Raw genomic sequence first — 20583 nt, forward strand, 5'->3', positions numbered from 1 at the left:
GGACGCATCTGAGCATCAGAGGGGCTGGAGGCAGTCTGGGGGTGGGCCCTGCTCGTAAACCAATTAAATCGATGAGCTCGCCATGTTCCTGGTTGATAGATGGGCTGATCATTAGAGGCTGGCCCTGGGATGTACTTTGACTGCCCTCCGCCTTCTTTGTCATTGGGAATGAAAGCTGAAAACGGATCTGGTAATTCCTGATTGCTGCCCATCAGGTGCGCTAGCTTCGACTGCTCAAAACCGCTGACAGGGATAAATGTCCATCAGCCTCGTCTCTGCTCCATCACTCAGTAGCTCTGCAGCAATGTTTGGATCTGATGCAGTTTTGCATTGGAACCAGGTGGAGTAGAACCTGTACTATACACAATCTTTGGCGGCTCAGTTCCTAAAAGACTTCAAAAAAGTGCCTGAAAGTGCTGGTTCTTTGGAATTGTTATGTATGTATTATATTAGAATATTCCCCAAGATTATTCATTGTAGGCATTATTGATTCAAACACTTGTGCAAATGGTTGTGTGGTGTTGAATAGGAAAACAGAGAAGGAAAAGCTGCCACTGCCAGCTGTAAAACAAGGCCTGATCAAACGCACTGGGTTTTCATCCATTACAAAGTGGCCGTCTTTTCCAGTCTTCTCCAATTGACCTAACAATCTCAATACTCTTAATGCACTTTCTCCCCAGAGGCTGAAAGAGTCATTAAAACCAAAGAGGCACTGAAATCACCATTTGATAATTCCGCTCAGTAGCTGCTCAAGCATTTTGCATCACCTGTGGTTTTTCACCCTTGACCTTTCACCACAAACGCACTGCGCACCCTCATCAGTCACCAGACTGGCACTTATGGGATTGTTCCAAACCCACTTTTCTGAAAACGTAAGGAGTCAGAGACAATGATGCATTAAGGCAAGTAGCATAGAAGAGTGAATTGAATCGTTTTCAATGTCATCTTTGATGGATTTTGAAAAGTAAACAGTCAATACAAAATTGTGTCGTGGAAGCTTTTCCTCTATACGAGGACCCTTTTCTGAAGACACAGCATTCATCAGTAATCCTGTCAGCTGTGGACAGAGATTTAAAAGGGGTTAGCGCATGCTGGAAATATTGAGCTATGTGTTAAAACAATCAGATTTGTGCTTTTTGGGGGTAGTTTTGAACGGCAGGCACATAATCCTTTTTTAGGTGAGGGGCAAGCTTATTTGGCCTCTATTCCTGGAAGTGTTGAGATGTGGCATTGCAGGGTAAACTTCTCTGTGCTGATTTCAGGAAATGGATTTTTTTAAAAATGGCAAAGCACAGTGGTGTCATAACCTGTTCCCGAAAATATTGGAGAAATAGATTTTTTCAATGAAACCTCTTCTGCATAACCAGAATAACTGAGTTCTTTTCATTGCATGTTCATGGTATTTCTGGTTTGTAAATAACCATATTGTTGACAAGATGGCTTTGAAACCAGGGTCGTTACAGTAAAACAGCTCATTTTTAATCAAAGGATTAATCAGAGCTGTAAAAGGATAAAAGATGTGAATTGATGTGGATAATTGAAAAGCACATCATAAAAGGGTTTACACTATTTCCCCACATCATTACCTTCATTTGGAGAGGTAAGCACAATGAAAGCTATAACCACGCCACAGTGCTATGACCCTTCAGCAGGGCCTGGTGAAGGAGTCATTAGATTCTTAATGTTGTGATCATGGCAGGTGAGAGAGCAGCATTTTATATGTTTTTAATGGACTTGTTTGCATTTGCCATGCTGCAGTTCTTACGTTTAAAACCAAACCTTTAATTACAGGTCTATTAGTGTTCAAATTGTCCCTGGTAGCCTTTGGCCTTCTTTAAAAATTCCAAGTGATTTTGCTTGTCCTTGTTAAAAGGAAGTGAGTTAATTATCATCCTGTTTTTGTTGTTGTTGTTGTTGTTTGTTTGGTTTTGTTGTTGTTTTTTAAGGTTTCTGTGGGTTTTTTCTGGTTTTTACTTCATTTAATTTTTTATGTATTTGAATGCACAACTTCAAATATGCAAAGTGAGCAGGGTTTTTATATATATATATATGCATATACTAGGTATAAGTAGTTATATATCATCATCTTCATCATTGCATTACTTTTATTTATATAGAGTTTTTCCTGCACCCAGGCTCACTTTCCATTCACAGAACAAACACACGGAGCACAATTAATAACTAAAGACAAGATTAACAGATACATGACACAACACATTACACTCAAATGCTGGAGTACTGATAGCAGAGCAAAAACAGATGAGTCTTTAGCAGAATGTTTAATGAGGATAGTAAAGAGGTGACCCATACACACTTTGGTAGTGCATTTCTGTAGTTTAGCAACCACATTAAATGAGGTGGTAGAGTAGGGTAGGATATGGGGGAAATAAACAAAGAAGCTAAAACAGGTAATATATAAAATATAATTTTGAAAGTTTTATATTGTATGGGGTATTTCATTATAATATGAAATAACCAGTGAACGGAAATAGGTGTGGGCGAAGGTTTAATGCCTGTAAAATGTAATAGATTTATTTGACTCCAAATTGTTGTTAACAAATATGTTAGAAAGAACAAATTGTTTCGCATAGCCTAGCGTATGTCATGATAATATGCGTAACCAGCTTTATGTACTTCCTTAATGCTAAAACATTATGCTAAAACACTAGTTCTGGTTGCTGGTTCTTTACTTTAGTTAGTGAGTACTTAAGCATTTACATTATGTAATGTTATGTGAAGTTCAAGGTAACCCAGGATTTATTAGTGTAATACAAGACAATTCAATACACATTAAAATTCAATTCAAACACATTACAAGTCAATTCAATACATTTACATTTACAGCATTTAGCAGACGCTCCTATCCTCTTATTATATTAAACTTGCTAGAGTTTTTTAAACAACATAATAATAAAAAATACCCTACAATAAGTATTAATTTAGTCAGTCAAAATGGGAGCAGGGTCAGTTGTCCTTTAAGTTTTCTGCGAATAGATGGGTCTTCAGTCTGCGTTTGTTGACTGCAAGGGACTCTGCTGTCCAGACAGAAAGTGGGAGTTCATTCCACCATCTTGGAGCCAGGACAGATAGTAGTCTCGATGCTTGTCGTCCATGAGACCTGAAGCACGGTATTACGGTATCCCCCCAGGTCAGTCTTACTGTATCTTGATGAATAACGGGGTTTGCCACCACTAACCAATCAAAACTAATCATACTGGTATCACCCCACTGTAGGACAACAGCCACAGGAACTCACACCTGATACAGCATTGATTTACAGTTCTGAATAACAACCATTTGTGCTGGGGTGGGACCAAAGTGACCACTCTTATCTCTGTGAGACCACAGATCATCACAGCAGGGGGGTAGAGGAGAACAAGACTGTATAGACCAGAGTTTGGCCTACAATATAATATTGCAAAGCCCTACATAATTGGATTGTGGATCAATTTTTGTTGTTTTGTCACTGATTTTGTAATTAGACTTCTGTAAGAGTTAATGTAAGTAACTGTCCAATCACTTGTGGTCCTATGAAACAGGAAGCCATACTGCATTTTGCCTTCAGATAGGCAATTATTTAGCCTAGTTGTTTACCTCAGTCCGTTCATTGTTTATTTACAGGCTGCATTTCCACCATAAGACCAGATGAACTAATGCACACTGTGAATGCAGTCTAAAAGCCACTGGGTTTGTCTGTGGCAGAACAAATGGCAGATTGCTGTCATTCCTCATACTAGGCTAGTCCTGACACGATTCACTAACTCACTCACCTTCTGTTACACGCCTGCGTGCACAAATGACATGGTCAGTAATGAAACTATAACAAACACGGTTCAGCAGTGTTTTGGGCCTGCTTCAGTCAGCCTAATCAACGCTGTATTCTTAATAGTCAAACGGAGCCTTCCAGAAGATTAAAGCCAACAGTGGTATGAAAGGAATGTAAAATTTCATCACTGAAATGGTGCATATTTCTCCAAATTCCATCAACAGAATTTGAGAGCGGAGAGGGAGCATGGGGTTGATTTAAAAAAGTATTGAGCACTATGTGAGACCTTATTAGTCTTCATATGCCAGACTGTATGAGTCTGTGATCATCAGACACAGCACTGTTAGGCAGGTATGAAACCATTTCATTACTCACCTTGGAAATGTTTGAAGGGCCAATCAGTTTAGTAGCACTCATATAGCCTTGCATCGCCATCACTTAAATCATTAATTTATTTCCTGTTTAACCTTTGCAAAAGGAATGAAGTAATTATCGCACATATTTTTTTTCCCACAGTCTAGTTGATGGATTTAATATATACTGACCCCAATATGACCAGATGATTTGGTATTCGATCAGACTGGATTGTAGAACGTGACTGCAAATCGCTGTTTCCTAAAATCTTTATTCTTCAATGAATGGAGCAGCGTGCTATGCTGTATCTGGTGTTTCTAGTAGGAGTCAGTGTTTTATAGGCCGTGGTACTTTTTGATTTGACTACCCATTTAATTTACAGGCACCATAATGCAAAATGCATTGATTTTTGGGGAACCTCTCCTGAGCGGCTTGAGGTTTGTTACTCAAACTGTCAGACTTGTTACTGAAGCCTATCTGTTGACCCTCAGTTAGGCCTAATGGTTTTGCCATGATATTTAAACCAAGCTACTCTGTGTCAGCACCCCATTACCCACAACACAACCTGAGGTTCTATTAAAAGATGGCTAAGCATTTTTAAGTCAAAATCGTAAATCGATGTGAAACTTGGCCTTTCAAGCACAAAGAGCGTGCCACTGGCATTGATGAAAGAGAAATAACAAGTCAATTTGTTCAAAGGTTACATTGCCCATTTCAGCGGCAGGTGTGGCCGCTCATGGCCGGGGTGTGATTCCCTGCCTACTCCCACCCTGGAGCCTCCATTCTCTGCCTGCTCACCCTGCACGGGCTGCACCGCGGCCTCCTGCATCCCGGACCAGTCATGCACCGCTCCACAGTCCCAGCTGATGCCCGTGCCGACAGGAAAACCTGCAGCTCTTGTTGTTGTGCCCCATTTTTCATTCTTATTTTCTTTTTCTTTTCTTTTTTTTAAGCAAACGGGAATGTTTTGGAAGTTCATCATCTGTTAGTGATTTGACAGTTTGCATATAGCATCTGTACAACTGGATTTAACAGTTGTTTGGCTGTATGTGTGGGTGAGTGTGGCAGTCTGTGTGATGCGCGTGTGTGTGGGTGTGTTTGTGTGTGTGAGTGAGTTACATATCTGAAAGAAAATTGCTTTGGAAAGAGTTTATTATGTGTAAAAATATACATGGAGAAAATAGTGCAAGCAGTCCTGTCAATTAAACCAGAGCAAAATAAACACAGTTGCTGTGATGTTTGTAATTAGTAGCTCAATGACTCTGGAAGAGTATTATATTCTACAGCTACTAGTCATGCAAAATGATAAGGAAACAGCATCATTTGAATATTGAATTCAGTATTTTGTTTGGAAGATACCTTTCCCATGAGGAATTTTCTGAATCAAATGCCCAAGAATACCAGCTAAAAAGATCATCCAAGTTTGTTTTGTGCCAGGCGAAAGAGCCAGGAGATGATTATATTAAAACTTTCCACTAGGAAACTTGTCCCTTTTCTATGATCTGCCAGCCTTTCTTGCCTTTTTGATTAATTTATTGATATTTATTTCCTCCAATGACTACTCAAGCGCAACTGTAGCGCTTCAGCATCCTTTCTGGGGATTCATAAATACTTCAAAGTAAGCCTGCATGCTTTGTTTGTTCTGTGGAGTGGAAGAAGAGTTTGGTGGGGTTTTTTTTATTTTGGCACTCCATCTTGTTCAATTTTCTCACTTGGCAGTGCCCAGCTGGTGCCCAAGGGCTGTAGCAAGAGATCCAGCATCGTCACGACTTTGTAGACCACAGAGTCTGCGTGCCCGTTAATCGGTATGCGGAAAAGTGCAGAGTAGAAGCATCCTCCCTGTGCATACGTGATTATGGGGCGGGCGCGCGTGTGCCGGATCCTGATACGACAAAGCATTGCCTTCGGGCTCTCGGAACCGCTGCCCTTCGATGCCCCCAGACCCTAAAGGTCTTTGTGTTTAACACCCTTTGAACAAGTCTTCAAATGGCCTGAGTCGATCTGTTCGTATCGCAAGTCACACGCGCACACATGCTGTCTGGGCTGTGCACAGGGTCTTTCCCCCCTTCCTCCTTTATAGTGGGAGTGCTTGCAAATGAGTCGGCTCGCATGACCGTCATTTGAATTCTGCCACCGGGGCCGAAACCAGGTGTGACCAAAGCGCTGTTCCGTGGCGACAGATCCCTCCCGTGCCGTCAGCATCCGGAGTGAGAGCGTGAAAGATGGAGAAAGGGGCCGCAGTTGAAAAGCTTCCTGAAGGACACTGAGGAAAGATGGATGGGGGAAGAAGGAAAGCACAGGAAGTGCTGGGCATGCAGGAGAGTGGGGGAGAAGAGGAGCGCAGGAAAGGGCAGGAGAGGAGAGGAAGAACAAAAGAAAGATGGAGAGAGACAGGAAACAGGAAAGAGGTGTGTGAAGCTAACTATGACATTTACATTTCCTTTTTCCTCATTAGAAGTGTGTTGGGTTGGTGAAATGTGTCGCTTGTGATAAAAGAACCAAAATATGTCTTCCTTGTTAGGTGTGTTTTTTTGTCACTTGGATGGAGGCGCTTGAGAAGGCATTTAGATTTGTCGTGCATGGCACAGATAGCTTGTTCACAGATGCGTCGTTCAAGCCTGTGGCAAACCTGTGTCGTACAACGTGCATCACTCAAATCCAGAAGACGAGCCTGAAACTTCTGGCCACTTTAGTGAAGTCATTGTGTAGCATAGCCTATAGCCTACGTACGTGTTATGAACAGGTAACTTACTAATATTCAAACTAAAATTTCATTATTACTACAAATGGCTTATAAGATTGGTTATCATCCTCTTCTTTTCTGGAGGTGACAGCAGTGCATAAATCGAGTGGCCACTCCCATCAGTCATTCATGTTGAGATTTCTTATCTCGTGCAAATCGGCCATGAATTTGAGTGACGTGCTGTAGTAAAATTACATTGCTCCACCTCCCATGTAAAACTAATCCCATACGAATAGACACAGACAAAGGTCAAACTCACCTTTATTTATGTGTCTATACCTAAAGAGACAGAGAGAGAGTGAGAGAGAGAGAGAGAGTGTGTGGTGGGTGAGCTCTGTTCACTCCAGTAGTCTGGCCACTGCATACTTCATGTTCATCGTTGCCTCGTGTCAGCTACATTTGATCACCATGTTGTCGAGGTAACAGCTGCACTTGTCTGAAACAAAAATGTCTGCTGTTGTGTTTTTTATTCACAACATTACATTTCTAAAAACTATCAAATGGCCAAAAAACGCTTTTAAAGTACAGGACGACCGGATCAGCTCTAAGAGTCTGATACGAGTCTGATTATCCATAAGCGAAACACTGAAAAAGCTGCACATCCTGCTGTGGGTGATTTTCACTACAGTGGCCACATTATTTGGAAGTCTCCTTAGTTCTCACTTATGCTGCATTGATTTTGGATTCTGACTGCATATCCGTAAAGCATAGTCATACCTCCCACCACAACAGGATGAGTCAACAGCAAGAATCTTGTTGGATCTAGCCGGCATCCAAGTGCATCGCTAAGTGCTTTCGCCATCGTGTGCTGGATTTAGCTAAGACTAAGTCCCTCTGTGCTCCATAAGCTTTGAATTAACTAATTAGTGGGTGGAAACAGGATTTAACTGAACTCCATTTATATTATAGGCCCTCAAGGGTGTGTGTGCAGATAGGTATCTGAATGCAACATTATCATGTTTTGATTGTTTACTTACTTTAACCCCCATGTTTTTGTCTTTGGAGTTTTATTAAGTAGAATAGGACAGCAGACCAGTCGGCTCCAGGGGCCTGGCTGTCTCCTCCAGCTCTGTCATATCCATTTACACAGATTGTACATGCAGAGGTTTTGCATTATTCTTCATTTGAAAACATTCACCCACCCCTGCGTTTACTCAGCTGACACTGCTGCAAGTCCACCTGGCCATTTACCAATCAACACTCTGCTGTGAGTTTGATATTGTCTTCTGCTGTATCTCTGATAAACTGCTGTGATAATGTATCACGAACCAGTCTTACTAACTCGAGAGTTCTGATGTATGAGGAACGTGCAGCTCCCGAGATGCCACCCTGTTCTGAACCAGAGCACATTTGGAACTCTTTCTCTCTGGCTTGGCAGCTCATTGTCATATATGTGTTTGTTCAAATATATTTCAATAATTTGCAGCTTGGTGTGTTTTCATTCGCGTTATGAATGAGGGGTGGGGAGGGGTGTTGAAGCACGTCACCATGAGGTAAACAACACACACAGCCAAGACGCGTTTGTCAGTTCTGAAGCTGATGCCCTTTGAGCTTGGAAGCTGTGGTTCTTTATGGATGATCTGCTAGATTCTAAGCATTACAGCAAATGTGATGCATTTCAGGATGTCTCTGACATCAGAAACTCTGATCATGATCTAATGGTTTCCCTAATTGCTTGTATAGATAGTAAATAACAGTTATTATGTTTTGGTGGTGGCAGAAGCAGAGTGTACAGTACATACAGTGGGACCGCCCATACTGGTTCTGTACGGCAAGAAGGCTCTCATAAGCAGATGGAAGTGTAGCTACATGAGTAAATGTTGGGTTAATACTGACTTAAGGTGGCTTTTTCCAAGTCTGAGTGCATAAAAAAGTAGAAATGTTCTGGTAAGATTCAGAAATTTCCAACCTACACAGCATTGTGAAGCATTAGATATCTGACAGAGAGATAAGAGTTTCAATTTCCTCTTCTCTAATAGCTTAATAAATGCAGTGGTGGCCTTACTGGACAATTCATCGTCCTACCTTATGGACCAAAGCAGAAAGCCACCAGAGATCATAATAAATATAGTAATAATAAAAAAACTTTTTTGTGTTTTTTCTCCTCTCTGTATAATATATTTTCTCTCCTTTCCCCTGTCTGTGTGTGTGTGTGTGTGTGTGTGTGTGTTTTGGGATGGAGGCTTCTAGCTGGTCAAGCACTATATCCTGCTGCATACAGAGAGTGTAGAGAAGGAGCCAAACAGTGAAGAAACACAAATGTCTTGAGTAATTATTACCACAGTAGAGATGTGTACTGGCAGAAAGAAGCTCTGATGGGATGTTTTGAATTAATTTTACTTTAGAAAAAGTCCTTTGAGTCGATTATCAAAAATCAAATATACTACTTCAAAGCCCTTCTGCTGTGTTGCTTTTGGATAAATGGACATGAATATTTCACACTGGAAATTTTGTCTCGTTTTTGTCTAGATTCACAGACAATGTGTGCAATACAAATGCACCAGACATCAGTAATGAGTGCACTAAACCGCCTGACAGCTCTCATGTTTATTTAAATATGATGTGAATGGCCCAGGCCCTTTGAAGCAGAATGGCACTTCCCTCAGTCTTACACAGTCAGACCGACCTTGCTGAATCATTCTGACTTTCCCATCTTCTGTCTATTTTGTTCTGCTTCCTAAGGCACTTCCTGCCAGATTGCATTAAAGGGCCTTGAGGTCTTGAGCTATTTTGGCCATCACCTTTACTGTATATTAAATGGAGTCCCAAACCCAGATCAGCTACGTTATTGGCTGACAAACTCGGCCTGCTAATTGCGCTTCGCCTGATTAAAAAGCTGGAGGTGATTAGAGTGACTAACGAGTCAATGCATGGGGCCAGACTGAGCCCTGGGGCCCCTCTCCACTCATTCACCACCCTCCATCTCTGCTTCTTTCACTCTCTATCCCTCTCTCTCTCCTGCTCTCTCTCTATCCCTCCCTTCACTTCTTGTTTGTTTGGTTTTTTTTGCAGCGAGCACACCTGGGTCTTGCTGGGCATTCACTGATGCCCTTTAGCACGCTCTGCAATTGTTTTGGCATTTCTGGTTTGTTTTGTTAATCATGGTATCGATGTGGAGGTAAACTTGGTCGGTGTGTGTGTGTGTGTGTGTGTGTGTGTGTGTGTGTGTGTGTGTGTGTGTGTGTGTGTGTGTGTGTGTGTGTGTGTGTGTGTGTAAGAGAGACATCCCGAAGGACATATCGATTAGGAAGGGGAAATACCAAAGTGCCCACTTCAAGCACGATAGACGCCCGTAAACCACATGGTTTATATGTGACTACAAAAGTGCAGGTTATCTGGCAACCCCAGTGCTACAGAACTGATGTGCTGAGTGCCAGTAGAGTCGGCTCCACTGCTCTTCAGTTCGATGGACCGTTGCAGTTCAGCTTATTTGCTTCACCCTCATTCCAGCTGGGTTCAGCTAATCCACTCACTGGGCTGAAATCCACCTCGTAACGAACATCCACTGATGCGGTTTAGACTTTTACAAATAATGTTATTCATCCCTGTGACTTGAATCTCTTTAGCTGATCCTGCTTTAATGGGTTTAGCTCCAGCCCTGATAAACATGCAGCGTTTTCAAAAGTTTTTACTTCACAGAAATGAATTATTATTGTGGAAAGACATATAAACCTAAGGTGCCATAGTGTTTGTTTAGAGTGAGCAGCTTTTCACACCGACTGAACAATAAACATGTTAAATTTTAATGCCTCAGCCAAGTGTGTACCTAGTAGGCTGTCTGTAACATTTTGAAGGAGAACTCCCCAAAAACATATTAATATTTTAGCTTATCAACACCCGTTTTCAGACGCTGAGAAAACAATTTATTTCAGTCTGATGTTACCTGCATGTGATCAGAACCATGTCACAGCAGGACTCTACAAATGCCGTTTTGCCTCAGGCAAAGCAAATCGGCATCGGGTCCACCAGGGCGTGTATATCACGGGAACGTACAGCGCACTAAACACACAGAGCTGCATAAATGCGTCTGATCGTCGGATTTTGCAGTAAGCGTCAGCATTCCTCGGATGAACAGTGCAGTGTCACCCAGGAGCCTCCTTATCCCAACTCTGAGGGTGGGTTCAGGGCTTTCTATGCTTGTTTTCCCCCCCCGGTGGGAGTACATCCATAACAGGATAGCTCTGCCCACACTGACTCCAACTGGGACCATCCGTGCATTTACTGCAGAAAAGTTAAGAACGGCCGAAAGAATTAGTCGACCTTCCGTAACAACGAAAGCACAAACAACAGCAGTATTCAAAATAACATTAGTTAAAAAAAAGTTACATGAAGTCCCTCTTTGTTCCTCTCTGACCTTCAAATAGGGTATTTACACCATTTTTTCCCCACAGACAAAAATGCCTCAATGCCTTTTAAAGACTAAAATGTCTAAAAGCCTTTAAAAAATATTTATAATGTAAAAGAAGGACACACCCACACTGGTGGAGGAGTGTATGGATGAATCTCGGCAATCCTTTTAAAGGTCTAAATCTAAAGTTTATGTTGTTTGTTGCTGTCCCACATAATACGGATCTGAACATCTGAACACATCTTGCTTTCACTTTTTAGTGTATTAGAATATGAAATCTTATTTCATCTGCTAGATTGTGCTTCAGTTTGGTAATTTTCCAGGCAAGCTTCACTATTTAATGTGGTCCAGATTTTTCATGTGATGTGTGACTGTGGCGAGAAGCTCAGAACAATAGCCTGGTGGATTTCTTTTTAATAAATAAAATAGTTGGGCATTTGTTATTTTTGCTTTTATTTTGCTCATCCACCCCCCACCCTCCAACCATTCATATTAATGTGTTGACACCAAATGCAGATCACTTGAATATTATTACCTGAGTATGAATACATTATCATATCAAATGCTCCATAAAAACGGCATGGAGCATTTACATCATGTACATCAATCAACACTGTCAAATATATATATATGAAAAATAAAAAAACAGGTGATGAGTTGCTTTTTAAAGTGCCTTTATCCACTAATGGCGTATCGTTTTATCAGCGTATATTAATGGCGTCGCGCATCAAGGAGAACTATACGAGCTGGGATGTTGCTGCAAGGCCCCAAGCAGGAATTAAACATATGGAGGAAAGAAAAAATAAAGCAGACTGTAGAGAAGTGGAGCATGGCTTCACCTGTGGCGCTCTCTGAGGATTACAGCACAATCCCCAGCAGTCTGTCGCCCTAAATTTACTTAGTGTCAGAAACTAAATTAAGGCTTCATATTATGTAAGGTTCCTTGCTAATGTGTATGAAAGACTGAGGGAACTCACACAAATGCCTGTGCCCTGTCCCTACATGAGCTGCCCTCATATAAAAGGGAAGACGAGTGTCAAATGGGACAGTTGCCCCGTCGAAGGTGAGAGCCCGGTCTGGGGCAGACCCCAGCACCTGTGTGGGGCGGTTGTGCTAATTGTTTTCTTAGGGTGTAGCTTGCACACTGCTTCGTTTTAACTACTCTTGGGGCAGTTAAGTGGGCCTTGGTGAGGCTACGAATGTAAAGGGAGCCATGAAGAAACTCCAGTGTCACCAGCAGATCTCGAGAACTTCCGGCAGTTCTCAGTAGAACTGCTGTGGCCTGCAGGTGTGTTGGCTGGTAATTAGCAGTGCTGCATCTTTGTGTAGACGGCGGTGACACTGTATGAGTGCATTCAGAGTTTATACTGGGAAATGTAACGTCTCAGAACTGTCACATCTCTGTTGTGGCTTTTGAAGCCAAGACGTTTTCACTTTTTAATCAAACGATTTCTTAGTCTTAACCTGGGTTGATGTGTCACGTTAATGTTCCCTTTACCAGCAATATTGGTGGAATTAGTTAACATTATTAATCCACAAACTTAAGCCATAAGTACTGGTCAGTCTTAAACCATGAGGAAGCATTACCAATTGGTCTGCTGCTTCAGCAGAGAGCTGTTGTGCAGGCAACAGAATTCGCATTGATTGATCTTGTCACATCGCTGCTAATTCATTTGTCAGGGTCCCCCATCAACACAAGACAACACAACACAAAATTCCTGGCAGAGTGGTGACATGATTAAGTGTCACAGTAGTGAAGCTGCAGCATCCTACAGTTCTCTGGGAAGTAGGTTACTTTCAAGGGTTTTTTTTGTGTGTTTGTTTGTTTGTTTTGAAAACAGTAATTGGACTTTGAAGGTGTATGAGGTCCTTCCTTGGCAGCCCTCATCAGTCCAGCGACTTCCCCAAGGCAAGGGACCTTTGTCCGGTTTATAATGGCACCCTGCTGGGAACGTGCACCTTCTAACAAAAGTTCCTCCCCTTTGCTCCTTTGATGGTTACCTAGTAACAGATGGCTTGGATGAGTACGCAGATGTTGACCTACCACTCTGTTTCCTTCTGTCTCTATCATTGTTTTCTTCTCTCCTTCCCTCTCTCTTTCTTTCCCTCTCGCACACACTCACTCTCTCATTTCCTGTGCAGTGCCCCGAAGGCTTGCGGCCAATGAAGGACGGCTCGGGTTGCTATGACTACTCGCTGGGCACGGACTGCACGGATGGTTTTAATGGGGGCTGTGAACAGCTCTGCCTCCAGCAGCTTGTCCCCCTGCCGGATGACCCCTCTGCAAGCAATGTGCTCATGTTCTGCGGGTGAGAACGCATCCGCATCCGCTTGCATAAACTCGCATGCCTGTGCAGGTGCACCGCCACACACACACTCACACAGATGCACACACATGCACACGATCAGGTCTCTTTGAGCTGTGAAACTCCTAAATATGGCTCCTCCTACAGTGCAGGAGTTAAAACAAGAGCTCCATCTGCCTTCGCATAACCCTGACATTAGAACATCACCGCAGTCATGCAGCACGCTTAGGCCCTTTCTGAGTCCTTGGGCGGGACACAAAAACCTATCCAGCTGTGTGTTTGCTGTTCAGGAATAAGGAACGTATATTCTGCAGGACTTTCGGTAAACCAAGATCTTCACTTCACGCTTAGGCGCCAATTCCTGGTTTTTACAATCCTGCTGAACACTGTGTCTGACGAGCAAGCCCACGCTGTCCCGGTGGGCTCTGCACTCACACTGCCCCCTTTCCCGCTGTCCTCGTCTTGCCCAGGTGTGTGCAGGAGTACAAGCTGGCCGCGGACAGCCGGTCCTGCATCCTGCTGGACGGAAGCTGCGACGGCGGCAGGTGCCCGCGGCCGGATGCTACCTTCAATGACACGCTGTTTGGCGAGATGCTACGTGGTTACGAAAACAAGACGCAAAGGGTCAACCTGGGCCAGGTCTTCCAGATGACTTTCCGGTGAGTTCATGGGCCCTCAGCGGCACTGCCTAGAGCCCAGACAGAGGGATGAGGGATGTTCTCGTTGTTTGTGTTTGAGGCACTGTCGTAACACCAGATTCGGAACACGCAGAACAATCCATCTGTTGTGTTGCGGGAAGCAGAGAAAGGATGCCTCTTCATTTTCCCGTAAGTGCCGTGGGTCAGAGTTGATCCCAGCCCTGCTCCACCACTGTCAGGCCTGTGAAAGGGCTTGCAGGCGCCAGGATAATAAAGACAAACACAGCCACAGGGGGTGGTGTTGCGGCGGGGGGGCGCGCACTACATCACAGTCACACACGTCGCCTTCTGCCGCCTGTCTGGGACTCTTGAAGGACTTAATCACTGTGTCAGGCCATCCTTCTCTGCCATGCCACTCACGTGTTGGATGCCAGTGTGAATGCCAGGCTGAGATTAGCTGTGGGAATTACGCCATTGTGTGGAGGAGTGAGGCAAGCTGTGACTCAAAGCCAAGATAAAGGCATGTCTGTTTCGGGTCTGTGTTGAAAAAGGAAATAACCATTCCTCATTCGTACACGTGGCTGTGAGGTGGGGGGTCGGCTCAGCTGCTGGAAGACCTGTTTCACAGCTGTTCTTCTCCTTGATGTCAGATTTGACTTCTGGAAGAAACCACTGCCTGTAAACCATGGCATACGGCCACCCAAAGTCCAGCAATAACCTGATCTTTTCATATATATATATATATATATATATATATATATATATATATATATATCCAGCTTTGACTCCCCAAATGAAACCTTTTAGCTAATACCTGTAATATTAATAAGAAATGTATGTGGGAGGATCAATAATATGTGCTCATAAATCAGAAACAGGAGTTTTTTTCTACTATTACATAACAAAACTGATCAGATTAGAAACTGATCAGATATCCACATCCAGTGACAGCGTAGCAGATCCAGGAGGGATTGTGGAAGCCAGAGCGAGACGGTGTGCCCGTGGCGAGCTCAGCCTAGCGTGGTGCTAGCAGAGCCACGTCTCTTAATGGGTCTGACGGGCGGCGCAGGCCACGAGCCCTGACCTTTACAACGGCCACCGCAACCGTTCCTCCGCTGCCTGTTTGGGGCTGTCTGGATCAATAAGGGTGAATAATTGGACGCGTTGTAGATGTCACCAGGAGTTATTTAAAAATATTTCTACTGCGGTGCGTGTCATGCCTCTGTCTCATTTGGAATGATGGAAGACGTAGGCTGAGGATTCAGACTGAGTGGATTATGAGACTGAAGGTTTTATTTAAAATATCATAATATATCAGTCAGTCTGTCTCTGTCTGTGTGTGTGTGTGTGTGTGTGTGTGTGTGTGTGTGTGTGTGTGTGTGTGTGTGTATATATATATATATATATATATATATATATATATATATATATATTTTTTTTTTATTTTTTTTTTTTTTTTTTATATATCCAGATATTAATGTTTCGGGTGACTCAGAACTGAACATGTGTGATTGATAGTTCTATGTGAAGACACAGTAATGGCAGAAAGATTAGTAGTACTTGAATTTTAGTGCTCATTGAGTAGCACTCAACTAGTACTGTAATTACCACAGAACGCACATATGCGGTAACCTCAAGCTCTGATTGCATCCGCTACTTAAGTTGCTAATGTAGAAATGACTATCATACAGCCTTCCCTATGTTGACACTATTGGCTCTAATTAGAGAGATGGACAGGCTTGTAACAGCACTGTCGAGGCATGTCAGAGATGGCACTTGTAAGATCCTCGCTGTGGAGTGGGCACGGGCTTGTCACCTTGTCTCTCGCTGACCGGACAGGTGGTGCATGTGTGTGTGTGTGGGGGGGTACTCTGACTCTGACAGATTCATTTTCATCACATGTGGGGCGTCTTCACTGCCTCATACACTGATGATCGTCAACGGGTTATTTCCGCGGAGACCTCAGCCTCAGTACACGAACACACACACACACACAGACGCATGCACACATCTCCCCCACACACACCTGTCATGCTCTTCATAGCTCTTTTATTTTAACAGATCACACACAGAGTCCCAAAGCGCTGTGTTATCATCAGGAAGGTGAACTCCGCTGTTTCAGCATTGGTTACTGTTCGTTCAGTGCTGGATCATGAATATCAGCAGCACAGACAAACATAAACTGAACAAAACAAAAGAACTGATATAATCCCCAAATGGGATTAGAGCAATGGGATTAGCAAACATATTAGGTCGAATTGTTGAATTATGGAGATGTTTTTCTGGGAGATCCAGACTGAAGCGGAAAACACCGAAACTCAGAGCTGGTCTTCGATGCTAGAACCACACCCCTTAGCGCTAGCTAGCTCTCTCAGCGAGGTTGATATGAAACCCCCCCCACCTCCTGACAAAATCCTCATTCCTGACCAGCTCAGCCATCATCCGATTACTGGCTCGACTCAAGACCCCCCCTCCACAATTTTATGAAATGGGTCACGGCCATGTTACCCCTGGATGAGCTTTGATGTGGAGATACGCTAGGCTTGATATCCAGCAGCTCGTAAATGGGAGGAAGCTCTGATCTTGGCCCGAGGCGCTCAGCTCTCCTGCTCTCAATCGCATGATGCCCGCAACCCAGCATCCTCAGGGGCCGTTCCTCTTATCGCCGTGACGTTTCTATCGTGTTTGCAGTGTGAATCCATGGTAACCGCAGAGATGGTTTATCACCAGTTTAAGCACACGAGTTAAAAACCCCGTAGCTGAAGACAGAATTATATGTGACGTGGGCGAGAAATAATTTGTAGCACGTTGCATAATGACATGCACGAAAGAGGACATGCAAGATTGCTTGATTGATTGAATGTGTTTTATCTTGGAAATGACACGTCTTGGAACAGCCAGCGGTTCTGCATGTGTTTTGTAAGTTGACCTGGAACAGCCAGTAGGATGTTAATCGCCCCTCTTTTGCGAGAAATCACAAAAGCAGGGCTCCCGGAGCGCCTTAGCGCCGTGTTTGATGAATGGCTCGTCGTTACTGACCTGCCAGTCTCGAAGCTGCGTCCCACCGTCCTGGGCGGGCCAAACTGCGGGCGAACGTCATCTCGTGCTGCTCACCTCTGCCTTCGCGCCGCTGAGGAAGGAGAGAGGGAGACAACCATCATCCATCACGAATGGCCAGCCGTGTCCCTGTCTGGCCTCGGTCCGGTGTGGAGGAGCGCGCTTCAGAGAAAGAGGGCCCGCCTCAGTGTTCAGTCTGCACTAAATCACACAACGTGTGAACGGGCACACACACAAACACACAATCTCGCAATCTCTCTCACGCACACACACTATCCTTGTAGAGATCTTCTATTCAAATAATGATTACTGTGGCACATTAATCTAACCTTAACCTAATCTCAGTAAAAGCAAATTGTTATCCTCTTTTAGTTTTTCAAATGAAAGTACCAATTTTTGTAAAAAAAAAAAATAATAATAATAATAATTTTTTTAGATAAAAGCAGTTGTACCATTTTACCACGAGACATTTGGTCCCCACAGAGTTACATAAACACACACATACACACACATACAGCAATAACAACAAAGGAGAAGAAGAGGAGAAGAAAAAGACAGCTTGCAGAGTCGTACTCAGAAATAACACTGTCCTCAAAATACCATTCAGAGAGATTTAAGCCCTCCCATATCCTCGCCAGTCGACAGCAGCCGCGCTGTTGCTTTTTCTTTTTCCCAGTGAAACACTTCTCTGAGCAAAAGATCAGCCCAGAACTGTCTGTTTCCTTTACTCCCTCCTCCAGCTGGAGCCGCTGAGTTTCTGAGACGTTTAATTGCGTTGGAGCGGCAGAGAGGAGTTTGATTAAGTAAAGCTAACCGCAGAAGGAGCGTGTATCCCGAGGCAATAATAAGAAGCAGAAAGCCGTCTGAAGATGTCCGCATGCTGGGCTTTGTACCCAGAGGAAGGGCTCCTCCTTTCCATCTTGCATGAGGAAAAGGCATCTGGTTAGCGTGTCGCGTGGCACCTAGAAATAAAGATACGCTGAAGAGAAAATAAAAACCCAAACAAATTTCATGAGATTTACGAGGAATTACACAAGAACAACAAATAAGATGTGAAGAGCAGGGGATGTGAAACGGGCAGGTTTTTAGGAAGAAAGACGGTCGTGCAAGGCCCAAACAAACTTCTCGCAATGAACACATTTCTGATAAGCAGTGTCTGCTTCTGCTTAGAACGGTTTGATTGCTGTTCCACCGTCATAGCCCTTCCCGTGTAACCGATCGCACAAAAGAGTCCAAAACTGCTGGCTGTTGTACTCACAAGAGATCTGGGGCCTTTTTATTGGGAGAGCTTTACAACAGCTTTGCTGTTTATGTCTTTAGCACATCCTTCTCTTCGAGAGTGACGAGTTAATGCATTAATGAAAGCGTTTAGCAGCTGCCCAGGTGAGCCACTCCACTCGAGAGCCGACACTTGGCGCGTGGAGATGGTGGACGGCTTTTGGGTCGGGTCTGAGCACCTGAGCGTTGGAGTTCTTCATCTGAGTGCCCTCTCCATAGCACGGGGATTTGGTTTTCTCTATTTTCAGCATTAGCACAGATTAATGTTAGCAGCAGAGTTCATTCAATCAGAACAGGCGCAGGAGACGTCGGATCCATCTTGTTGCCTTTGTGATATGAAGTCAAAGGAGGAGAACGCACCGAGTAGGAGAAGGAGCGTTGACAGGAAATGCTTAACGCTTAAACTGGAAGGAGCCACCGAAAATCTCAAAGGAATGTGGCACCTTTGTTACTGAGTTACCAGTTCTGTTTTGCCAATATCTAGATGTATTCTCGCTAGCCAATAGGAACAACTGCACTGTAGGGGCAAGTCCTCAGGACCAAGACTCGGGGGTCCTAAGTCCCCTCACTTGGGGGGAAGGAGACGACAGTGGAGCCTTCTCAGGTGGGACGAGGTCCACGAAGTTAGCAAGACCTGGGCTCCACGGCTAACGTCCCCGACCTGCTGACGTGCGACGTGCTCCGCCCACAGCCGCACACGACAGGAAGCGGCCACCCTACCACTGCTGCCACTTGTAAAGACACACAGAGGACAGGCCATGGTGAGCCTGCCTGCAGACCCTGTGCACGTCGTGCTCCGAGTCCGATCCAGTGGCAGTTTGAGACTGTTTGAAGTAGCAGGTCCAGGCTGGGGCCAGTGGCTTCACCAGACCTTAAACTGTGCTACTCAGTGCAAGTCTATATCATCCATTATTATTTTCACTAGCCTATGTGACTGTTACAATTATTAAATTATGTAAGAATGCCATATTTTATTCACCTTTATTTCTTCTTTGTTTCTCCCTTAATGTTTTATTCTAACTTGCCACATAGGGAAATGCTTTCTAATCCACAAGAGAAAGACCCTTTACTAGAAAATGTGTTTTTACTTCGGTGGGCTGCCTTGTCAGCATGTGTATGCAAAAGTGCGGAGGTTATATTTAATAATTAGCTCAGAGTCAACTCACTCCTCATTTTGGGGGTCCTCAGGGCTGAGCGGGCTCGTGGTCGAAGGACACTGCCCGGCCCGAAGCCCTCGGGTCTTGGCTGTAATGGGTTGTAATGCGGGAGCAGGCTTAACTCCTGCCCCGTGCACCAGCCACCCAGGACTGCTCCGGGTGTGGGCTGAGCACACCGAGGTCAACCAGGGGAGGATTAAAGGCGATTTAATTTCCAAGCCTCGCCGGGTGCGCTAACCTGTGGACTTAAGCTAGCTATGCAGTGTTAATCCCTCTGTCCCCGTCTTCTTTTTTTCCTCTCATTCTTTCTTTCTTTTTCTGTCATGTTTTCCTTTTTTTTTCTGTGACAGATAAAAACAGAGACAGGTGCATCCTCCACTGCTAGATGAATGGATGAATGGGTGAATAGGTGAGTGGGTGAATGGGTGAAAGACCTGAACTAAAGCTTCATGTCGCAAACTCAGATTGTCTTTCTTTTTCTCTTGCAGTTTCTATTCATCTCAACAAAATATTTTCATCGGAAAGCTCAAAAAATGGATCATTAAGACTTCTTTCTCATATCCTTGTATTAAACAGACTTTCTGCCATGATGGATCTTTAAGCTGTTAAACCTTTTTTTCTTCATCTCACTATCTACTACTTACCACCAGCTAGAAAGCCAGACGTATGCTTGTAGCATCATTTACTACAGTTCACTGCAGTTACTCATCATGTCAAATTATGTTCGAGCTGATCACACTCATTAAACTACAGAGCTGCAGTGCAAGACAGTTCTTCCATGTATGAGATGCTCATCAAAAAAAGGGTCTTTGGCACAAGACAGAGCTGCTCTTCTGTCAGACACACTGGTGAGCTTGAGACATGTTACTCCCTCCGTGTGAGGCCACAGCAGCATGGCCTGCTAGTGCTGGGAGGCATGAAACGCCAGGGGCTTCG

At 43.9% G+C, this 20583-nt stretch overlaps 1 protein-coding gene across 7 annotated transcripts in view; it reads left to right on the top strand.

Annotated features, from left to right (window-relative positions):
- astn2 (astrotactin 2) overlaps window positions 1-20583 on the top strand; it is a 266754-nt gene that overhangs the window by 182379 nt on the left and 63792 nt on the right. For all 7 annotated transcript variants that reach the window (XR_014125160.1, XR_014125159.1, XM_081720223.1 and 4 more), the window contains 2 exons: window positions 13354-13520; window positions 13988-14176. Coding sequence is in view for 5 of the 7 variants with exons in the window: in XM_081720223.1 (XP_081576349.1) it covers window positions 13354-13520; window positions 13988-14176 (356 nt within the window). In the remaining 2 variants the exon portion in view is untranslated. The remainder of the gene's footprint in view (window positions 1-13353; window positions 13521-13987; window positions 14177-20583) is intronic.

The sequence above is a fragment of the Electrophorus electricus genome, chromosome 8, assembly GCF_041902795.1.
Source record: "Electrophorus electricus isolate QZ-2024a chromosome 8, ASM4190279v1, whole genome shotgun sequence".
In the NCBI taxonomy this organism is placed as follows: domain Eukaryota; kingdom Metazoa; phylum Chordata; class Actinopteri; order Gymnotiformes; family Gymnotidae; genus Electrophorus; species Electrophorus electricus.